Source organism: Periophthalmus magnuspinnatus, chromosome 1, assembly GCF_009829125.3.
Source record: "Periophthalmus magnuspinnatus isolate fPerMag1 chromosome 1, fPerMag1.2.pri, whole genome shotgun sequence".
NCBI classification, from domain to species: domain Eukaryota; kingdom Metazoa; phylum Chordata; class Actinopteri; order Gobiiformes; family Gobiidae; genus Periophthalmus; species Periophthalmus magnuspinnatus.
Genome location: NC_047126.1, coordinates 33982231 through 34005680, shown reverse-complemented (window position 1 = coordinate 34005680; position 23450 = coordinate 33982231). Strand labels below are relative to the sequence as shown.

The following is a 23450-nucleotide window of genomic DNA, read 5'->3' as shown; positions in this document are numbered from 1 at the left end:
CATGTTTGGGCTTTTTTACTCTGCGGAGGTCTTCTTTCCATTCTGGTTGAGTTTCTCCATCTCCAGGTCTGAAGCTGATCTTGGGTTCCGATGTCTGCCACAGAAACAGGGGAACTTGAGAGAGGGTTTTAAAGACAGGTCCTTTAAAGCAGACATGTTGAGCTTGTGTGTGCTCTATAGAGCACAGAAGCTGAATCTGCACACAGACAAATGAACAGAGCACTCCGCTCTCAAAATGCTGGACTGGTGGCTCTAGAGCAGACATAGGCAAACTATGGCCTCGGGACCACACACGGCCCTTTGGGCTTATTAATTCGGCCCGCCGAATGTGACCAAATTATATTAAAATAGGTAAGGGTAAACTTTGTTCAAAGTTTTGCCACTGTGTTTAGTTTAATAAATAAATTATTAATTTAATTAATGCATGTGGAAAACAATGTGTACAATGAGCCTTGCATATTCATGCTTTGCTACATGTTACAGGCCAAATCTCTAATGTAATATATACATTTATATATCATGGCCCAGCCCCTCTGTCAAATTTTAGAACCCACTGTGGCCCGTGTGTCAAAGTGTGTCAGAGTGTCTAAAAGGAGAGCAGGAGGGAGAGCTTTCACTTACCAAGCTCCTGTGTTATGGAATCAGCTCCTGCCCATGTTAAAGAGGCACCCACAGTCTCTACATTTAAGACCAGGCTTAAAATGTTCCTCTTTGAATTAGCTTATGGCCAGGCCAGTTAGGAGCAGAAATAAACCCTGCAGTTTTAGTTAAGCTGCCTTAGGAGCAGCTTTGGGGGAAGTATGGTAACTTGAGCACTATCCTCTGTTTCCTCCTATTTCCCTGTTAAGAGCATTCACTAGTCAGTTCACCTGGTGTTTGTTCATTGCTATTCACATGTTGTTCCTTATTCCACTTTTTCCTGGCCAAGAAGGAGGGTCTAAGGACAGGGGATGTTCTGGGACACTTTGCTTGTCTGTTTCTGTTTCATTGTTGATTTTCTTACTTTCTGTTTGTTAAATCAATTCTCATGTTCAGCGCTAAGAGGCACAACAAAAATGCATTGAATTGAACAGGAGAACTGATCCAGGAACAATTTTCAAGTTGATAGTACTGGCTTGAGACACTGTGACTTAAGAAATTGCCTGCCTTTGTATATATATTTACGTCCAGATAAGGAAAAATAAAAAATAAAAAATTCTGATATAGGAAAATAAAGCAATTTAATTGAAAAATATAAATATTACATGAATTTTAGTGTGTGTTCCTGTATGTTTTTGTATGTTCCTGTGTGTTCCTGCATGTTCTAAGATGTTGCTATGTGTTCCTGCATGTTCTTGTATGTTCCCACGTGTTCTTGTATGTTCCTGCATGTTCCTGTTTGTTTCTGCATGTTCTTGTATGTCCCTATGTATTCCTCCATGTTCTTGTATGTTCCCGCATGTTCCTGTGTGTTCCTGCATGTTCTTGTACATTCTTGTGTGTTCCTCTGTGTTTTTGTGTGTTCTTCCATGTTCCTAATTGTTCCTGAGTGTTCTGTTATGTTCCTGAGTGTTCCTGCATTACTTACCTGCCCTCCTCCACATCTAGCACATCTTCAGGCAGTCTCACGTTCAGAGTCTCTGGGAGCAGAAACACCAGAGCTCCACTGAGGATACCCGTCGCAGCAAACACCAGGCGCGGCAGGGGACACCACAAATCATCCAACAACATGACTATGGGAGCCAGAGCGCTCCCGATCCGGCACAGGCAGGAGGTGTAGCCCATCCCACACTGTCTAAAAGTCAAAGAGCAGAAGACAGATTAGAACAGGGCTGTGTCCAAATGCCTCCCCCTAACCCTAAACACTACACCCACTCCATAGCCCCTCACCCCTCACTCACTCTATAGCCATAGGGGTGTCCAAACTATGGCCTGGGGGCCAAATGAGACCCTCAGACCAATTTTTATTGGCCCTCAGTTCTTTAGTCGAACTGGCCCAATTGATCAAAATCAGTACTTTGTACTGCAAATTTGAGGAATCCCACCAATATAACCTAAATAACATCAACATTGCATTGTCATACTGTCATGTTGTCATGTTAATATTTCAAGCCTTATTTAAAGTATGAAGTCAAAACTATGTTAAATACACCCATCTGAATTATTCACTGTATTGACCACTGGCCCTCCGTGTCTATTTTTCAAAATATGGCCCTCGGTGAAAAGAGTTTGGGCACCCCTGCTGTAGAGCCTCATTCACTGAACGATTCAGACACAGCTCACTACACTCAGGTCATGTGACTCAGGTCATGTGACTCTAGCTCTCGATGAAAAAAATCTAAACTTTATTTTTGTCATAAATACTGATCAGATTGAAGTCTTTATGAAAGCTCATCGAGGCTAGCAGTTATAGCTGCAAATTTGGAGCAGAGTTCCATCCATCCATCCATCCATTTTCTTCCGCTTATCCGGGGCCGGGTCGCGGGGGCAGCAGTCTAAGCAGGGACTCCCAGACTTCCCTCACCCCGGACACGTCCTCCAGCTCCTCCGGGGGACCCCAAGGCGTTCCCAGGCCAGCCGAGAGACATAGTCCCTCCAGCGTGTCCTGGGTCTTCCCCGGGGCCTCCTCCCGGTGGGACATGCCCAGAACACCTCCCTAGGGAGGCGTCCAGGAGGCATCCTGAGCAGATGCCCGAGCCACCTCAGCTGGTTCCTCTCAACGTGTAGGAGCAGCGGCTCTACTCCGAGCTCCTCCCGTGTGACCGAGCTCCTCACCCTATCCCTAAGGGTGCGCCCGGCCACTCTGCGGAGGAAGCCCATTTCAGCCGCTTGTATCCGCGATCTTGTCCTTTCGGTCATTACCCAAAGCTCATGACCATAGGTGAGGGTAGGAACGTAGATTGACCGGTAAATCGAGAGCTTCGCCTTCCGGCTCAGCTCCTTCTTTACCACAACGGACCGATACAGCGACCGCATCACTGCAGACGCTGCACGATCCGCCTGTCAATCTCCCGCTCCATCCTTCCCTCACTCGTGAACAAGACCCCGAGATACTTGAACTCCTCCACTTGGGGCAGAGACTCACCACCCACCCGGAGAGAGCAAACCACCTTTTTCCGGTCGAGAACCATGGCCTCGGATTTGGAGGAGCTGATTCTCATCCCAGCCGCTTCACACTCGGCTGCAAACCGCCCCAGTGCCTGCTGCAGGTCCTGGCTCGAAGAAGCCATCAGGACAACATCATCTGCAAACAGCAGAGATGAAATCCTGTGGTTCCCAAACCAGACCCCCTCCGGCCCCTGGCTGCGCCTAGAAATTCTGTCCATAAATATAATGAACAGAACCGGTGACAAAGGGCAGCCCTGGCGGAGTCCAACATGCACCGGGAACAGTTCTGACTTACTGCCGGCAATGCGAACACAGCTCCTGCTCCGGTCATACAGGGACCGGACAGCCCTTAGCATAGAGCCCCGGACCCCATACTCCCAGAGCACCCCCCAAAGGACACCACGAGGGACACGGTCGAATGCCTTCTCCAAATCCACAAAACACATGTGGACTGGTTGGGCAAACTCCCATGAACTCTCGAGGACCCGATGAAGAGTATAGAGCTGGTCCAGTGTTCCACGACCAGGACGAAAACCACACTGCTCCTCCTGAATCCGAGGTTCGACTATCGGTCGGATTCTCCTCTCCAGTACCCTGGAATAGACCTTACCGGGAAGGCTGAGGAGTGTGATTCCCCCTGTAATTGGAACACACCCTCCGGTCCCCCTTCTTATACAGAGGGACCACCACCCCGGTCTGCCATTCCACAGGTACTGTCCCCGACCGCCACGCGATGTTGCAGAGACGTGTCAGCCAAGACAGTCCCACAACATCCAGAGACTTGAGGTACTCAGGACGGATCTCGTCCACCCCCGGAGCCTTGCCACCGAGGAGCTTGCCAACCACCTCAGTGACTTCAGCCAGGGTGATGGACGAGTCCGCCTCTGGGTCCCCAGTTTCTGCTTCCTCCTCGGAAGACGTGACAGTGGGATTGAGGAGATCCTCAAAGTATTCCTTCCACCGCCCGACAACATCCCCAGTCGAAGTCAGCAGCTCTCCACCCGCACTGTAAACAGTGTTGGTGAAGCACTGCTTTCCCCTCCTGAGGCGTCGGACGGTTTGCCAGAATCTCTTTGAGGCCGTCCGATAGTCCTCCTCCATGGCCTCCCCGAACTCCTCCCAACCCCGAGTTTTTGCCTCTGTGACTGCCCGAGCCGCGGCACGCTTGGCCCCGCCTGTACTCATCAGCTGCCTCAGGAGTCCCACGAGCCAACAAGGCTCGATAGGACTCCTTCTTCAGCTTGACGGCATCCCTTACTTCCGGTGTCCACCACCGGGTTCGGGGATTGCCGCCGCAACAAGCACCACAGACCTTACAACCACAGCTACGAGCAGCCGCATCGGCAATAGAGGTGGAGAACATGGCCCACTCGGAGTCCATGTCTCCAACCTCCCCCGGGATCAGGGAGAAGCTCTCCCGGAGGTGGGAGTTGAAGACCCCCCTGACAGAGGGCTCCGCCAGACATTCCCAGCAGACCCTCACAATGCGCTTGGGCCTGCCAGGTCTGTCCGGCTTCCTCCTCCGCCAGCGGATCCAACTCACCACCAGGTGGTGATCAGTTGACAGCTCAGCCCCTCTCTTCACCCGAGTGTCCAAGACACGTGGTCGAAGGTCAGATGACACGACAACAAAGTCGATCATCGACCTCCGACCTAGAGTGTCCTGGTGCCATGTGCACCGATGGACACCCTTGTGCTCGAACATGGTGTTTGTTATGGACAAGCTGTGACTAGCACAGAAGTCCAATAACAAAACACCGCTCGGGTTCAGATCGGGGAGGCCGTTCCTCCCAATCACGCCCCTCCAAGTGTCACTGTTGTTACCCACATGGGCGTTGAAGTCCCCCAGGAGAACAACGGAGTCCCCGGTTGGTGCACTGTCTAGTACCCCTCCCAGGGACCTCCAAGAAGGCCGGGTACTCTGCACTGCTGTTTGGCCCGTAGGCCGACACAACAGTGAGAGACCTGTCCCCGACCCGAAGGCGCAGGGACGCGACCCTCTCGTTCACCGGAGTGAACCCCAGCACGCAGCGGCTGAGCTGTGGGGCAATGAGCAAGCCCACACCAGCTCGCCGCCGCTCCCCCGCGGGCAACGCCAGAGAAATGGAGAGTCCAACCCCTCTCAGAAGTTGGGTTCCAGAGCCCAAGCTGTGCGTGGAGGTGAGGCCGACTATATCTAGCCGGTAACGCTCAACCTCCCGCACAAGCTCAGGCTCCTTCCCCCCCAGCGAGGTGACATTCCATGTCCCCAGAGCTAGTCTCCATGTCCGGAGATCCGGTCGTCGAGGTCCCCGCCTTCGACTGCTGCCCGGATCTCTCCGCACCCGCCCCTCATGGCTCCTCCCGCAGGTGGTGGGTCCACGGGAGGACGGCCCCACGTCGTTTCTTCGGGCTGGGCCCGACCGGGCCCCGTGGGGAAAGGCCCGGCCACCAGGCGCTCGCTGCCGAGCACCCACCCCAGGCCTGGCTCCAGGGTGGGGCCCCGGTAACGCCAGTCCGGGCGACGTAACTGGCCTCGTTGTTACTCTATTCATGAAGGGCTTCTGAACCGCTCTTAGTCAGACCCGTCTCCGAGGACCTGTTTGCCATGGATGACCCTACCAGGGGCATGAAGCCCCCGACAACATAGCTCCCAGGATCATTCGGGTGCTCAAACCCCTCCACCACGTTAAGGTGGCGGTTCGGGGAGGGGTGGAGCAGAGTTCCATATTTTTTAATTCCAACAGCCAAGTATCATAGCAACCAAAGAGCCAATCTGTTCATTCCTGTCTGCACAGCTTTTTTAGCAGGGAGTGGGCACTTAACAACACTGTCAATGAAGCCTGTTGCTAATGCTAGCGGGAGTGACCTTTGGGAAAGAAGGCATCTGATTTGTCTGTTATTAATGTCCACATCTTAATTTACAGAGACAATAGTGACATAAAAAACTCCAGAATCAGAGCAGGTTAATACAAACATTTTAAGACCGACAGCAGCAGTTACAGAGAGAGGGGACACAGTTTTCCAATAGAAAGTGAATTGAAGCCAAACCCAAAAGCACGCCCATGGTCACTTCCTATTTGGAATGTGGCGCAAGCAGGTTTGCTACGCCCATTTATATATACAGTCTACGTGACCACTCTTTGCTCCAGTACAAACATATTATACGCTTGCCTCTTACCGCTGTGCACTGTCTGCATCTAATGATAAAGCACTTTTATTGCCTGCAGACCAGGAAGTGTTGCTGTTAGCATGCAAGTTGTTGTTAACACTTACAAGCTCCGTTCTGTGCTTTGAAAGTTGTGAAAAGGATAAGTAAGTGAGGAGTAACTTCAGATTTGCAAACTGTCTCAAACGAAAAGTCTAGTTCAGCTGTACCCTCTCCTCTGTATCCTCTGCTCCTCTGACCCTCTCCTCTGCATCCTCTGACCCTCTCCTCTGCATCCTCTGCTCGTCTCCTCTGCATCCTCTGCTCCTCTCCTCTGCATCCTCTGCTCCTCTGACCCTCTCCTCTGCATCCTCTGACCCTCTCCTCTGCATCCTCTGCTCCTTCTGACTGTCTCCTCTGCATCCTCTGCTCCTTCTGACCGTCTCCTCTGCATCCTCTGCTCCTTCTGACCGTCTCCTCTGCATCCTCTGACCCTCCCCTCTACATCCTCCTCTGCTGACCCTCTGCTCCATCTGACCTTCTCCTGTGCACCATCTGACCCTCTCCTCTGCTCCTCTGACCCTCTCCTCTGTATCTTCTGACTCTCTGACCCCAGGTTGTGGTACCTCAGGGTTGTGGGGTAGAGTTCTGCAGAGTACAGGAACGCTGTGGTGAAGGCAGCCTCAGAAAAGCCTTTGGCGATCACACTGACACACGTCCGAGCCGCCATCAAGTCTAGACACAAGAAATAAATCATCAAAACTAAACCAGGACCCAACCAGGATCAACCCAGGACCAAACCAGGACCAAATCAAAACCAACCCAGGACTAAACCGGAACTACACCAGGACTAAACCAGGCCCATACCAGTACTAAACCAGGACTGAACCAGGACTACACTAGGACTAAACAGGACTAAGCCAGGTCCAAACCAGGACTACACCAGGACTAAAGCAGTACTAAAGCAGAACTAAAATAGGACTAAACCTGGACTAAAGTAGAACTAAACCAGGACTAAAGCTGGACTGAGGTAGTACTGAGGTAGGACTAAACCAGGTCTAACCCAGGGGGAGGGCTGTGTTGACCCCGACGAGAGCTCCAGTGATGATGAGGAAGCAGGCTTGTCCATTCCTGCGGCCGATCCAGTCCAGGACAAAGAAGGATGCGATTTTGGCTGGAGCTTCGATGGCGCCGTAGATGAACTGTGTGAGGTAAATGCTGACGCCCAAACCCGAGATTTTCAAACTGATTCCATAGTAAAGGAAGGCCACGGCGAACCTGAGGAACAGCGAGGAACAACACATTTCATCTGTGATATCATGCTAAATGCCATCCAGAGTATTGAAACAACTCTATAGACAACTTGCAGCTGATGTCATCCACAGGGGGGTGTGAAACTAACTAAGGCACTACTCTGTTAGAAACTATATTAGATCTATTAATCTTTAAGCTTTATTCAACACAATCTGACCAGAAAGAGCTCACTTAGCTGACCTACAACAGCTGAAACAAGTCTGGTTTAGACCTGGTTGCTGGTTTAGATCTGGTTTAAACCTGGTTTAGACCTGGTTTAAACCTGGTTTAGAACTGGTTTAGAACTACTTTAGACCTGGTTTAGAACTACTTTAGACCTGGTTTAGACCTGATTTAGACCTGATTTAGACCTGTTTTTGACCTGGTTTAGACCTGCTTTAGACCTGGTTTAGAACTACTTTAGACCTGGTTTAGAACTACTTTAGACATGGCTTAGACATGGTTTAGACCTGGTTTAGTCCTGCTTTAGACCTACTTTCCACCTGATATAGACCTGTTTTACACCTGGTTTAGACCTGGTTTAGACCTAGTTTAGTCCTGGGTTAGACCTGGGTTAGACCTGAGTTAGTCCTGGGTTAGACCTGGTTTAGAAATAATAGTGATAAATAATAATAATTAAAAAAAATTAATAATAATAAAATTCAAATCTTCAGAGTCTCGAGCGATCACTCTGTGGACAAAGCTGCAGACCTTCATAGTTCTGAGGCTCTCTAATGAGAATACAGACACAAAAATGGAAAGGTGTGTCCAAACTTGTGACTGGTGTGGAATATTTTGAACATACTGGCCTCTACTCCATGTGTGAAAGTCAAAAGAGAGTTAGTTTTGTGCACCAGGACAGCCCTGAGCAGAGCGTAATCTTGCGGAGCTGAGGAGTCTTCACCAAATCCAGGTATGAGTGAGTCTTCTGGACCTCCTCACAAATGGACACCTTTGCCAGAACCTACAAGACAGAAACAGCAGCTGAAGAGCCAAGAACAGAACTGAGGTAAGAAGAAATGTTACTTCAAAATTATATCACTCAAGTGCAAGTACAAAGTAGTAGTTCATATTGATACTGCAGCTGATGTCAACCACTTCAACAGATGAGCTGAATCAAGTCTATCTAGCTAGCATTAGCATTAAACAACAGTTTTTCTGTAAAAAACTCCTAAACAGGACCATGAATGCTCGGATTGATCACAGGCTCCTAAAAATGTGATCTTTAAATCACTTTTGTATTTTTCAGTTTTCAGGCAATCTTAAAAGTTTTTGTCAGTGTTTGCTAATGTGTGCATTGTGTCACCATGGTAAGTGCTGAACATTCCACCATAGATACACGTAGAAGACCCCCAGTGATAAATTGTCAACATAAAGCTTTTGTCACTTTAGACTCACAGTGGGAAGAGGAACCACAACATTTACTCAAGTACTGTTACTTCAATACAAATACTACTGAAGTAGGAGTAAAATATGCTGCTAGAAAATAACATATTTAAAAATGTACTGAAGTAAATGTAATTGTTGTACTACCAACCTCTGACAACAAGCCCCCCACAGTAAAGCACTGCAGACAGTATTTTGTATCATTATGACATATTTTTATGAGAAATCTCCACAAACGCTTTCCCCTATTGAGTCCATTTTCCCACTATATTTATCCAACCATAGACTGTATATATATAAATGGACATAGCTAACGTTCTAAACAGGAAGTGATCATGGATGTGCTTCCAGGTCCATTAACTCATGGCTCCAATTCACTTAACATTGAAAAACTGTGTCCTCTCTCTGTAACTGCTGCTGTCAGACATTTTGGTCTTAAATGTTCATATTAACCTGCTCTACATGATCCTGTTTTTTTTAAATTTTATTTTACTATTTTGCCCGCAAATCAAGATATGAACATTAATAACAAACAAATCAGGTGCCTTCTTTCCTTGAGGTTGCTCCTGCTAGCGTTAACAACAGTGACAGTGTTGCTAAGCACCTGCTCCCTGCAGTGAGCACGAGAAGGGCAGTCTCACTCTGGATTGGCTCTTTGGTTGCTATGATACTCATGGTCAGAATTCCAAATATGTTACTGAGATCCCTATTCGGCCTTATAACTGCCAGCGATTTGATCTATCTCCATCTCAGCCAATGTAACACACACCAGTAATGGTTTTATAATGGAAATAGCATGGAGGTCATGGTCTGTGTAACTCTATGTGAGATTCACTGATTTTGAAAAAAAAATCCAAACTTGCGATCATAAATGTTGACGCTAAAATATTAACTTTACTTCGCCCTGACTACTTTATTTTGTAAATGCGACTAAACTGTGATTTCTTTGTGGAGGCTCCTCCGGTTATGTGGGAATTGCATTCCTTTCCATGGAAAATGTGGGGAAAGTTTTGGCGCTTTTTCTAAGTTTAATATTTTTTGCTCCTCGTCAGACCCTGCTCAACTCCTCTGCCTCTGACCCAGCTTTCCACAAATGGTATAAACCTCACTCCCCCTGACCCAGTTCACTTCGACTGGTACGGATTACCTCGTCTCTGACCCTGCTGCCCACGATCCGTCCAAGGACTACTGCAAACAACCCAACTGTCTGATCCATCCATCTTCATTTGCACATTTCAATATGTAAATTAACATTGTTAAACTGTTCCTCAAGTTCTGTATCTTTGGTCCCCATGTCAACCGTTACGACAGTGCAACAACACATCAACACTGCAGAGATTCTCTGGAGGCTTTAAAAGGGCTCTGGAGTCCCTATAGAACTCATTTGCAACCAAGATCGGCAGCCCCATGCAAAATAACACAGAACGAATGACAATGGAAGCGCCCATGGTAATTTCAAGAAACATGTGAATAGTGACTCTCCAAACTTTCACCAAATGCCCATGAGGAGGTTTTGGTTTAAAGACTTTACCTCCAAGTCCAGTTTGGAGGTCTGTTCGTTCCTCTTGTTCATTATGGCACATTGCACCAGGAACGTCCTTGCCTCCTTCGTCCTCCCATTCACCAACAGCCACCGAGCAGACTCCGGCAACCACCTGAATCAGACCTGGTTTAGACCTGGTTTAGACCTGGTTTAGACCTGGTTTAGACCTGGTTTAGACCTAGTTTAGACCTGGTTTAGACTTGGTCTACTCCTGGTCTACTCCTGTTATAGCCTCAGTCTAGTCCTCATATAGTCCTGTTCCAGTCCTGGGTTAGTCCTCAACTAGTCCTGGTCTAGTCCTGTTCTAATCCTTGTTTAGTCCTGGTCTAGTCCGGTTCCAATCCTGGTTTAATCTTGGTTTAGTCCTTATCTAGTCTTGTTCCAGTCCTGGGTTAGTCCTGGTCTAGTCCTGTTCCAGTGCTGATTTAGTCTTGGCCTAATCCTGTTCCAGTGCTGGTTTAGTCTTGGGCCGTGTCTCAATTCACCAAATGCACCTTCTGAAGGTACCCTTCGAAGCACTCCTCAAAGTATAGTTTGAAGCTTCCAGATGGGAATGTGTACTCCTCAGTGTAGCCACCATCTTGCTGAAATGGGATCGGCCTACACCACGGATCGTACTTCCACCGCTGTCTTTGAGCATATGATACGTACATTACGCACGTTATTTTTAAATATTTATTATTTAATAGAAGAAAAGTCAAGATGTCATCTTCGCAGCCATTTCTTTCTGTTATATTTGTATATTGATATTCAATCTAAATGTTCAAGGTGATTTTTTTCTCATTTGTAGCTACTTCATAACGTTAACAAAACATACCTTGTGAAAACGTAATAACAGAGACAGAGGTAACAATATGATTTTCACATTCATAGTCCATAAACCAGAGAACACTGATTAGTTGTACATATAGTGGGATATTGCAGTTTAACAATTTGGTATTTTGGCCAGTGGCTACACCACTTTAATAACAGTAAAGGGCGCTGTTTCCCTTCTATGCTGTGCCAGTTCTTTTCATCTTATTATTGTGAAGTATTTTCTAGCAGTGCAGCACTACATCAAGCTAGTATCTTGATTTACTAACACGAAGATAAATGACACCTGCCCACCAGTGGGTGCAGACCTATGGAATGTACCGGAACTCAGGAAGATTTTGTGCACATCTCAGGACTCCCTTCTGTCCTTTCTTGAGAGTCCGTTGCTTCATTGTTCACATTGCCTCTGCGGAACTCATTAAACGCTTCTGACTTTATGTTTCCATCTCAATGCAATATTTAGAATAGAAATTACATAACTGCCCTTCGGCGCACACTTTCAGTGGTGAATCTAAGGCCATTTTGGTGAATTGAGACACGGCCTTGGTCTATGTTACAGCCCTGGGCCTCCAGCTCCTCCTACATGCCTGGGTGTTGTCCCTGCTTTCTCTCCATGGACCTCTCCAAATGGTGTTCCTGCTGCTGATTGACTGGAGGGCCCTGCATCTGATTGGAGCAACAATCAAGAGCCTGACCAATCACGACCTTCCACCTGTGGCAGCACCCCTTTAAAAGGACCCCCCCCCCCCTGCCACTCCTGGCTGCTTGGTTCTGGCAGGAACAGTATGCCACTTCTGTTGTTTGTGACTCTTGTAAACTGAGCTTTGAAATTGTGACTCTTCTAGATTTTTGGTTAATTCTAAGACCCGTTTGTTTTGTGTAATTGTAACTTTTGGTACTTTTGTTTTGTTAGCTGTGTTTAAATTACACATTGAAACCAACTCTGTTAAGAGCCTCTTTTTGTTAGTTTTTACTTTAACATTCTTCTTAAATAAATTATAACTATAGTTTTACCAATTTCCATCTTGTTTTTTTACTTCCCCTTTCCCTAGCTGAGCTAGGTTGTAACAGTCTAGTCCTGTTCCAGTGCTGGTTTAGTCTTCGTTTGGCCCTGTTCGAGTCGGGGTCTAGTCCTCATCTAGTCCTCATTTAGTCCTGTTCCAGTCCTGTTCCAGTCCTGTTCCAGTCCTTTTCCAGTCCTGTTCCAGTTCTGGTTTAGTCCTGGTTTCCTGTCTTGGGTTAGGTCCGGTCTCTCACCACCAGCAGACGATGGCCAGAGCACACGGCACAGTTACAGCCAGAGTGAGGAGTCTCCAGTCCCGGATGAGAAAAGCCATGAGGCCCAAACACATGTTTCCCAGGCTCCAGGACAGACTCATCACGGTCCCTGTGAAGGTGCGGTGCCTCACGTCTGTCCACTCGATCCCTGCAACACACTTGGGTAAGACCTGGGTCAAACCTGAGTCACACTTGGGTAAGACCTGGGCTACACCTGGGTCACACTTGGGCTACACCTGGGTCACACTTGGGCTACACTTGGGTCACACTTGCGTTAGACCTGGAATAGATCTGGGTCACACTTGGTTCACACCTGGGTTAGACCTGGGAAAGACCTGGGTTACACCTGGTATAGAACTGGTATAGACCTGGGTTAAACCTGACTTAAACCTGTGCGAGACCGGGGTTAAACATTGGGTTGGACCTGGTATAGACCTGGGTTAGGCCTGGGTCAAAAAAGAGTGTTAGACTGGGGTTAAACCACGGTTAGGCCTGGGTTAGGCCTGGGTTAGGCCTGGGTTAGGCCTGGGTTAGACCTGGGGTAGACCAAGGTTAGACCTGGGGTAGACCAAGGTTAGACCTGGGTTAGACCTGAGTTAGACCTGGGTTAGACCGGGCTTAGAGCTAGGTTAGTCCTGGGTTAGATCCAGGTTAGTTCTGAGTTAAATCTGGGGTAGACCTGGGTTAGACCTGGGATAGACTGAGGTTAGAACAGACCTCGGTTAGACCTGGAATAAACCTGAGTTAGACCTGGGTTAGACCGGGGTTAGACCTAGGTTAGTCCTAGGTTAGACCTGAGTTAGTCCTGGTTTAGACCAGGGTTAGACCTAGGTTAGTCCTAGGTTAGACCTGGGTTAGCCTTGGTGTAGACCTAGGGTAGACCAGGGTTAGATCTGGGTTAGTCCTGGGTTCCATTACTACTACATTTGCACTTTGAGCCTGGTTGGATGTGAGCAATTACCCAGGACCACCCCGATGATGGAGAGTCCACTGAGGGCCACCCCACAGAGCGCCCTCGACACAGCAAACATCACATATGAGGTGGAGAATGCCGAAGCAGCGCTCATGACCGTGGACAGGACCAGAGCCACGAGGAGCATGGACCTGCGACCGAACCTGGACCAAAGAGATATACAGAGAGAGGAATAGAGAGAGGATCAGAGAGGGACAGAGAGGGAGTCAGAGAGAGGGACAGAAAGGGAATGACAGAAAATAAATTATTCAAGCATCCTTTCTTTCTGTACTGCATCACTGTTCACTATATGAAAAAGTAGGTTGGCCATCACTATCTGTCAGAAGAACAGCACTGTTTAAAACCATAGACAGTATAAAGAAGTGAACTAAGTGTGACATTGCCCCAACATTTGGCTCCAGCCAAATGAAGCTCATCAAGGCTAGCAGTTATAGGGGCCAATTTGGAGCAGAGTTTCATATTTGGAATTATGGCCGCGAGTATCATAGCAACCAAAGAGCCAATCCAGAGTGAATCTGTTGAAGTTAACGTCCATTCCTGCTGGCACCAGTTAATACAAACATTTTAAGACCAAACTGACAAGTCTGACACCAGCAGTTACAGAGAGAGGACACAGTTTTTGCAATGTACAACCTCAACTCCAATGAAGTTGGGACGCTGTAAAACTTAAAAAAAAATACAGAATACAATGATTTGAAAATCCTTTTCAACTTATATTGAACTGAATAAACTACAAATACATGATATTTAATGTTTAAACTGATAAATCTTATTGTTTTTATGCAAATATTCACTCTTTTTCAATTTGATGCCTGCAACACGTTCCAATAAAGCTGGGACAGGGGCAACAAAAGAATGGGAAAGTTGAGAAATGCTTACAATACACCTATTTAGAACATTCCACAGCTGAACAGGTTAACTGGAAACAGGTGAGTGTCAGATTGGGTATAAAAGAAGAAGAACTCAGTCATTCACAAGCAGGGATGGGGTGAGGTTCACCACAACATTCTGATTTTTTTCTAAACCCCCACAGAAACACCAGTACCACTTACACCACTTGCACCAGGGACTACTAGAGAACAAACTCTACGTGGAGGCAGAGAAGTGTGAGTTCCACGTGAATAAGATCAGTTTTCTGGGGTTCAATGTGAAGTGCAGGCAGGTGAAAGCCGACCTGGACAAGATTAAGGCGGTAACTGAGTGGCCAACACCCAACAACAGGAAACAGTTACAACAGTTTATGCAGTTTGCTAACTTTTGCCAACACTTTAGTGAGGGGAGCCATGACTTGGCCAAATTCTCTGATAAACTCACCTCTCCCTCCAAACAGTTCAGCTGGACCCCAAAAGCCCAGTCTGCCTTCGAGAAACTCAAGACCCTATTCACCTCTGCCCCAGTTCTTCGTCAGCCCGATCCCTCTCGCCAGTTCATTGTAGAGGTAGATGCTTCAGACACAGGGTCGGAGCCATCCTCTCTTAAAGGTCTGACCCATACAATCGGTTATATCCCTGCGCCTTCTTCTCTCGTCGCCTCACACCAGCAGAGAGTAACTATGATATGGGGGACAGAGAATTATCGGCAGTTAAACTTGCCCTGGAAGAATGGTGTCACTGGTTGGAGGGGGCGAGGCATCCCTTCCTGGTTTGGACTGATCACAAGAATTATCCTACATACAGTCAGCTAAATGCTTGAATCTACTGAAAAAGAGTGATCAACGGGCTTGCCGGGAATTCAGTTTCATTGTCACGTATCATCCAGGCTCTCGCAACATCAAGCCTGATGCACTTTCTTGACAGTTTTCCCAAGAGGACACTCCGACCCCTCTGGAACCCATCATCCCATCTACGTGTGTGGTTGCTGCTGTTCACTAGGAGATTGAAGACATGGTCCGGGAGACTCAACACAACCAGCCTGACCCAGGTAATACCCCCCAGTACTCTTTTTGTTCCAGATCCGGTTCGCTCCAAGGTACTTCAGTGGGTCCATTGCTCACAATTCGCCTGCCACCCGGGGGTCAACCAGACACTTTCCCTACTAAAACAACATTTCTGCTGGCCCACCATCGACAAAAATACTAGGACATACATGTTGGCGTGCCAGGTGTGTGCCTGGAGCAAAGCCTCCCACTTGGTGCCCTCCGGCCTGCTCCACACACTGCCTGTTCCGAAGCGCCCATGGTCTCACGTAGCAGTGGACTTCGTGACTGGTCTTCCCCCTTCTCAAGGTGACACAATCATTCTCACAATCGTTGAACAGTTCCCAAAAGCAGTTCATTTCATTGCCCTACCGAAACTCCCGACCACCAGGGAGACGGCAGACCACATAACCAACCATGTATTCTGACTCCATGGTATCCTGGTGGATAGAGTTTCCAACCGGGGGGCTCAGTTCACATCACAAGTTTGGCGCTCTTTCTGTGAGTGTCTGGGAGCATCAGATTTCACCCCCAGACCAACGGACAAATCGAGCTTGCTAACCAGGACCCGGAGACGGCACTGCACTGTGTAGTTTCCTCTAACCTCTCTGCCCGGAGCACCTTCCTGCCGTGGATCAAATACTCACACAATTCCTTTGTGATCTCTGCCACTGGCGTATCCCCTTTTAAAGATTCTCTAGGGTACCAGCCTCCACTATTCCCACCAGAGGAGAAGGACCTGGCGATGCCCTCTGTGCAACACCACCTTCAAAGCTGCCGCGGGGTCTGGGGAGGAAATAGGGCAGCCCTGCTCCAATCTGAAGCCAGGATGAAGGCAGCTGCCGATAGACACCACACTCCCACTCCCCAATACCAGCCAGGTCAGTCAGTTTGGCTTTCATCTAAAAATATCCCACTAAAGACAGACTCCTGGAAACTCTCCTCGCTTCTTAGGCCCCTTCAAGATCACCAAAATCATCCATCCATTCAGTCTTCAGCTTCCTCCTTCTCTCTGCATCCAACCTACATTCCATGTGTCATAACTCAAACCCGTCCATTCTAGCGACCTTGGCTCAATCTCATGTTTTGCATGAGATGCATGTTTTTTTCTAAGTTGGATGTTTTTTGCTCCTCATCAGATCCCACTCCCGGAAATAAACATTGTTAAACTGTTCCCCTAGTTCTGTATCTTTGGTCCCCTTGTCAGTCATTATGACAGTTATATTTGCCAACACCAGAACATTCAAAAAACATTTTGTTCAGAGTGCAGATATGGCCCAAGTCTGTACAGGTGAGAGAAAGCGGGCCATTGTACAAAGATGTGGCCAAGAAAACACTTTATTGACAATGCTTCAGTTGCCATGTTTAAATATTTTTTTGGTACTGTATTAAGTAAAACAGGCTATTATGAGGTTTAATCCATATTCTAATGCTGTTACCGCCTCAAAAACAGAAATGGAGTTGTGTTTTGTTTCATTCACATGTTTGAGTAACCCTATATTATTAGTCTGTATACATCTCCAAAGCTCAAAATGCTCTATACCACCTTGTGATGTCATCAAGTGGTAGTTTTCAAGTTAACAGCTTCACTTGCCTTTAGTTCAATAGAGATTGGCAATTCCAGGGCTGAAATGATCCAAATGATTCTAATGAAGGTATACTGTGGATGTTTCCTTCAGTAATTTATGTATCACCACATGATATCACAAGGTGATTTGTGTTTTCAGTTTGAGAGAAGAACTTTGTGTGTTAAACATGTGTGAATGAAACGGAATACAACTCCAGGTCTGTTTGTGACGACGAAACAACATTAGAACAGAGTTTAGAGGATAGTGTAACATGGGCCATTTAAAATCAGTTTTCTCAGATTTTAAAATGTGCCGTTGTTTTCATGGATTTGTTTTTGTGAGAGTCATGTGCCGTTCCCAAACACTGGGCCAACTTCTTACCCTTGTCTGTGTGTCATGTGAGGTCCAGAGCGAGGGGGGGGGGGACTCACTCATGTGAGTCTTCTTGCCCCAGGCCTCCAAATTTCTATCGACGGGCCTACATGCATCAACATATGATGGAACAATATTTTATGTTATGGAGTCAGTATCATAGATTGTATATATAAATTTACATAGCTAACCTGCTAACTACCATGCACCAAACAGGAAGTGATCATGGGCGCGCTTCCGGCTCCATCGACTGTGGCTCCAATTCACTTTACATTGTAAAATCTGCGGCCCCTCTCTCTGTAACTACTGCTGTCAGACTCGTCATTTTGGTCTTAAATGTCCATATTAACCCGCTCTACATGATCCTATCCTGGGGTTTTTATTTCGCTATTGTGTCCACAATTGAAGATATGAACATACAGACAAATCAGGTGCTTTCTTCGTTAGCAACAGGCTTGATTGACAGCTAAACCAGCGTTGTGAGTAGAAAGAAGCATTACCTTCAACCACCTTGCTCCAGATTGGCTCTTTGGTTGCTATGAAACTCGCTGTCAGAATTCAATATGCAACTTATCTCCAGATTATATAACTGCTAGCCTCGAAGAGCTTAATTTGACTGGAGCCGAATGCTGTGGGTGACGGCACACTCTCTTAATCCACTTCTTTATACAGTCTATGGTCAGTCTTTATCATGTGTACATTTTCTTTGCACGAGTAGGACATTTAATGAATTTCATTGAATTATGACTCAATGTAATGACAAACAAAAGTGTTTCATTCTGCTGTTTTTATTGCAGCTCATTTAGAATATTTTTTTGTGGGATAATTTAGTTGTTTTTTTTAATGATACTTGTGTCAGTTGTATAAATTAGTTTCAATATCATTGGTTATGTCTGTATTCAGCAGGATTGACACTTGAGAATGTGTAATTGGGACAGGCCTGCTGATCCATTTCCACAAACCAGTTTGATTTTACTTTTAAACCTTTGAGCCATTTTTTTCTTCAAAATTCTCAGAAATAAGTTACAGTCTTTGCATGGCCTACATGCTGAGATGAAGCTGGGGTGTAATGGGAGCTGTGTGAATGTGGTGATGAAATGAGGCACTGTGCTGAGGGCAGATTCACCCACTCAAACCAGTGAAGGCAAATGGTACATTCTCACTCACATTTTTGAACAAATGAATTAAAATGAGATCTTCCATAAGAATTGTGTATTCTAGTTTACCAAGAGAGGCATTGAGGTAAAATGTCTCCATTTCAAAAACCTTCTGCACCATTGTTACTCTGTTTGTATCTTTACAACCATAATTCACAATCAGAACAATCTAGAAAACATATTTGAGACCTGAGCACCTATAAATAGGGATATAACTTATGTTTTTTCAGTGGTTTGTACCTTTGTGGCTATGTTTTGTTTACTTTCTTTTGTATTAAGTATGAGTGGGTATGGATGTGATTTGTGGGGTGGTTGTGTGACCTATGTGTAGAACTGCTGAATTTGGACTTAAATAAAAAATCTGCAGTATCACGTTTTAACATGATACTGTCATGAAATGACAGGTGACTGATGTGTTAAATGAGGAACTATGGCATCAATAGATTTATTCACTTGAGCTGACCAAAGTGCTTCACACAAAAGTCAACAAAAAACAAACATACAGAAAACACAACTCGGGAGCAGATCAACAAAACACCTGTACATCCTCATCCTGGAGAAGAGGTGGGTCTAGTGTTAAATGCCAGGGAGAAGAGGTGGGTTCAGTCTCATCTTATACTGTGTTAAAGACTGAAAGGATCTGACAGGCAGATGGCGCTGTTCCATAGTCTGGACGCTGCCACAGAAAAAGAGTGCAAAGTGCAGACTGAACCCTGAGTCACACATTTAAACACAAGAACATTTTGAATTGACTCAATGTGAAACAGGAGCCAGTGCAGCACAAGCCTGACATGTCTCATGTCTTAGTTTTTGTTAGTTTGGTATCACATTTTACTGTGAAACTGTCACACATCACTGTTGGGTTTGTCAATAATAAATAAATACATTTTTTAGAAGTATTAGTATATAAGTATTAGTATAGAACTATTAGTATTATTAATCTGAGTTTTGTTTCTTAATCAGGAGGTGTAACGTCAGGAGGAGTAAAACGTCTTTGCCAGCCTCTGGACCACATTGCATTGTAGGATTGGTTACTGAATGTCTTCCCTCCTATTTACCACAATTTCTTCTCTATCCGGTCTGATGAAGCTGGGTCACGGGCGGGCCAGTGTAAATAGAGTCTGTCAAATAATGCACAGACTAAACCAGGACTAAACCAGGACTGACCCAGGACTAAACCAGAACTGAATGAGGATTGAACCAGGACTAAACCAAGACTGAACTAGAACTGAAACAAAACAAACAGGACTGAACCAAGACTAAACCAGAAGTAAACTAGGACTAAACTGGGACTAAACCGGGACTAAACCTGGAGTAAACCAGGAGTAAACCAGGAGTAAACCAGGAGTAAACCAGGAGTAAACCGGGACTCAACCGGGACAAAAGAAAAAGCGAATTCAATAAATCCCAACTGGACCACAAAAACAACCAGGACTAAATCAAAACTAAACCAGGACTAAAATGGGGCGAAACTGAGACTAAACTGGAACTAAAGTGGGACTAATTGTAGTGGTGACATCCGAGTGGCATTTGCAGTGAGCTGGATAAGCGTCACATGAGATGATGTTTTTCAGTCGGACCCAGAGGGTCGTCTGAGGTCACATCTCTGCAGCGGCGCCTTCCAAGTCTACCACAGACATTCTCTTTAAAGGGCCTATATTACACCTGATCTCTGTTCTAATGCTGTTTCCTCATCACACACAGACTTGGAGTTGTGTTTTCTTCCATTTACACATGTTTAACACATGAACTGAAAACACTCTGTTCCACTTTGTGATGTCATGTGGCAATACGGGAAGTGCTCCAGTGGTTGAGATGTGCGCCAGAGTTCTGATTGGCTAAAAGGTACGTTACAGAGATTTTTTACTAGCTGAATGTTCAAATCAAATATAGTCTTCACTGATAATAATCATAATACTGATTTAATCTTTATTACAGAAACAACTGACCTTTTATTTATGTTATAATTTGATGATTTCGTTAAAGACGATTATCCAATCAGAAAGCAGAATGAGCCTCACATGACTACCTAAACCCTAGCACCTGCAACCAATCATGATTCAGAGCTAGTGCAGCCTTTGTAGCTCAGTGAGTGAATTCTGGAGGTTCTTTCACATGAGGCCTGTCCATATACTGAGAATCTGCATCTTAAGGCTCTGGGGACAGGCTCAGATTAAAACTGTCGGCAGGATACATACAGTTTATATACCCTTTAATGAACATCTGAAGAAAACACTCTTGTGTGTTGTGGGTCACTCACTTGTCCGACAGTTGTCCGAAGACCACAGCCCCCACAGTGACCCCCAGGAAGAAGTATGTGGCCAAAACCTGGTTCAGTTTACGGTCCTCGCACACAAGGTCCCACTGAGGAGAGAGAGGCCTAAATCAGATATAAACCAGGTCTAAACTAGGACTAAACCAAGACTAAACCAGGACCACACAATGGCAGGCCATCAGGGCCAGCAAGGCTTTCTCTGCTGGCCTAAACATGCTCAGAAAAGTGAATTTATTTTATTTTATTTTCATAAATATGTAAACAAAAATATTCTCTATTCTCTGTTCTCTTTATGTCTCATATTATATCCACTTAATTGAGTGACTTCCAATGTTGTTTTTTGTGGTAGAGTTTTTATCCAATTATATTTCAGCTAGCTTGTGTTGTCAGGCAAATTTCATTTTCCTTGGGCCTTCAGAGTAAACAGAGCAGGCCCTGTCCACTGTAAGTAGACACAGACACAGTCAGTTTCATTAGCCAATCAGATCTCGATTCTGCATTTCAGGGCCAGCTAGAAGGTTTTACGCAAACTGGACATGTATGTGTCCTGTGATTGGATATGCATACGCATTAGATACAGCATGAAAGGTGGCAGTTTGCATAATGTCAAACTAAACCCAGAGCTGTATTTTTAACCCATAATGGCCAAAGGAGGAGAAGAGATTGATTTGGTTGCAAATATACTTTCCACACCATTTTCAAGATGGGCCTTTCAAAAGCTGATATTAAGAGGTTGGCCCCTGCAGGGTTTGTCCATCATTTCCAGACAAGCAATTGTGAACGGTACCCATGCCTCACTGCTTCTGAAAAATACTACAAATTGTGCTGTTGTACGGCTGGGCAGCTACAAGTTACAGTGCGTTCAAAAGTGTTTGGAGAGTGGACCTGCAGCTCAGCAGCATGCAGGGAGATGGAGCTCCACAATGAAAAAGTGAGTTTATAATGTTAATAATAATGTGGCACATTGAAGTCACTTCAGTTAAAACTGCACTAAAGTTCATTCAATCTCAGCTGTGCCACATTTTCAGTTATTTGCTGTTGTATAGCCTATTGTCAAAAAATGCAAATGATCTGTTTACTTTATTATTATAGTTTGGTTTTTTTATTGTCTGGGTGGTGTCTTATATGAAATGGTGACATTGCGTAGTTTATTAGACAGACTTGTTTAAGCTCACGTAACATAATTTTGGTGGCATTTTGTTTGGCATCTTTAAATTGCATTTTTATTTTACATTTTTGACCGAATCTGTGAACTTAGTTTCCTACTCTTAATTGTGAATGGAATGCATGCTTGTTGATTTTAAATGCTCCTAAAATTAAGTGTTGCTTGACTAGCCTATATTGAGGTGATGTTGTAATGTGAAAGTGGGACGTTACTGAAGGCCAAAGCATGACCCACCACTGGGACCATACCAGGCCTAAACCAGGCCTAAAACACGACTAAACTAGGTCTAAACCAGGACTAATCCAGGACTAAACCGGTCCTAAACCAAGCCTAAACCAGGCCTAAACCAGGCCTAAACCAAGGACTGAACCAGGTCTAAACCAGAAGTAAACCAGGACTAAACCAGGACCAGGCCTAAACCAGGTCTAAACCAGGACTAAACCAGGACTAAAATTTTATTTTTGTCATAGGCTTGGATCGTGGTCTCACTGCACACCTTCACATTCGACTCAGGATTTTCGGCCCACAATGTCTCACGCTCATGGCTGAATCATTTCCTTGTGGAGAGCTTCAATCTGATTTTGTTTTTAAGGAGAATGGATTTTAGCCTGACAGACACGTATTTGTAACACACTAAACAGTGGTCAGGACCTGGAGGCCGATCAGGAGTTAATTATCCGCCCTGTTCCTGCTCCAAACAACGGTAATAAAATATCAAGTAGCGCATTCACATGACATGTGACAAATAATCATTATATCATTATGCCCAAATGACGCATGTATTCAGTGTTTGTTTGTGATTCAGACCAAAAGCGAACTGCACCGGAGTCCGTTTGGAAGCGGACCAGGCCCGGTCTCTAAAGGCCGCAGGTGTAAACATGCCTCAAAACTAAAAGCTGCTTACCTCGGTGGCCGTGGTGGAGCTGAAGTCTGTCTGGTTGTAGACCCATCCGTGAGGACAGGACACGGTGGAGTTGTCTGGACCGTAGACCCAACAGAGCCCTGGAGATCCGGACCCATGCACCTGGAGCAGGGACTTGGTGTGTAGTCCTGGTCCAGTTTCAGACGGTCTCGGGGCACAGCGGTGGTCCGGTACAGCAGAGATAAAGTTATGTAGCAGAAACTGAAGCGCCAGAAGAAAGCGTGGCAAACAGAGGATCGACAAAACCAAGAACTGGAACCTGCCGAACCCGCCCACCTCATCCAGTACATCCTCGAACCGCATCTTTATGCACACAAACTCACAGGCTTAAAAATACTACTTAGAAATATAAAAATATCCCTGCAGGATTTTGAATTTATAAGACCAACTTCATGAAATTATTTTTTAAATTTGGGTAATTTTCAGATTATTATTTTTTTCTATCAATTCCCAATAGATTCAGATTAATAGTGATATTTTAACTATTTGCAGCCAGTTTTGCTTTTAGATGAAATAAAAATTTAACTCAAGTCTAAACCAGGACTAAATGTAGGACTACCTCAGATCTAAACCAGG

The 23450-nt window shown here is 45.7% G+C and overlaps 1 protein-coding gene across 1 annotated transcript; it reads right to left on the bottom strand.

Annotated features, from left to right (window-relative positions):
* Nucleotides 1–23177, bottom strand: slc22a7a (solute carrier family 22 member 7a). The gene is made up of 10 exons (XM_033965998.2): nt 22857–23177; nt 20773–20876; nt 13489–13643; nt 12507–12675; nt 10425–10548; nt 8362–8471; nt 7278–7492; nt 6841–6949; nt 1568–1774; nt 1–94 (listed from the first exon to the last, which is right to left on the bottom strand). The coding sequence occupies exons 1-10, from the start codon at nt 23175–23177 to the stop codon at nt 16–18; spliced, it is 1593 nt and encodes a 530-aa protein (XP_033821889.1). The 3' UTR covers nt 1–15.
* Between the last annotated feature and the right edge of the window lie 273 nt (nt 23178–23450).

What these genes read in the sequence shown, in the direction of transcription:
- slc22a7a (XM_033965998.2), bottom strand. Translation starts at nt 23,177, where the DNA reads ATGCGGTTCGAGGATGTACTGGATGAGGTGGGCGGGTTCGGCAGGTTC. An exon ending in CCTCCAAACTGGACTTGGAG is followed by an intron (nt 8,472 to 10,424) that starts GTAAAGTCTTTA and finishes TCTGTCTTGTAG; the next exon opens with GTTCTGGCAAAGGTGTCCAT. An exon ending in CTCTACCCCACAACCCTGAG is followed by an intron (nt 1,775 to 6,840) that starts GTACCACAACCT and finishes TTTGACTTTTAG; the next exon opens with ACAGTGTGGGATGGGCTACA.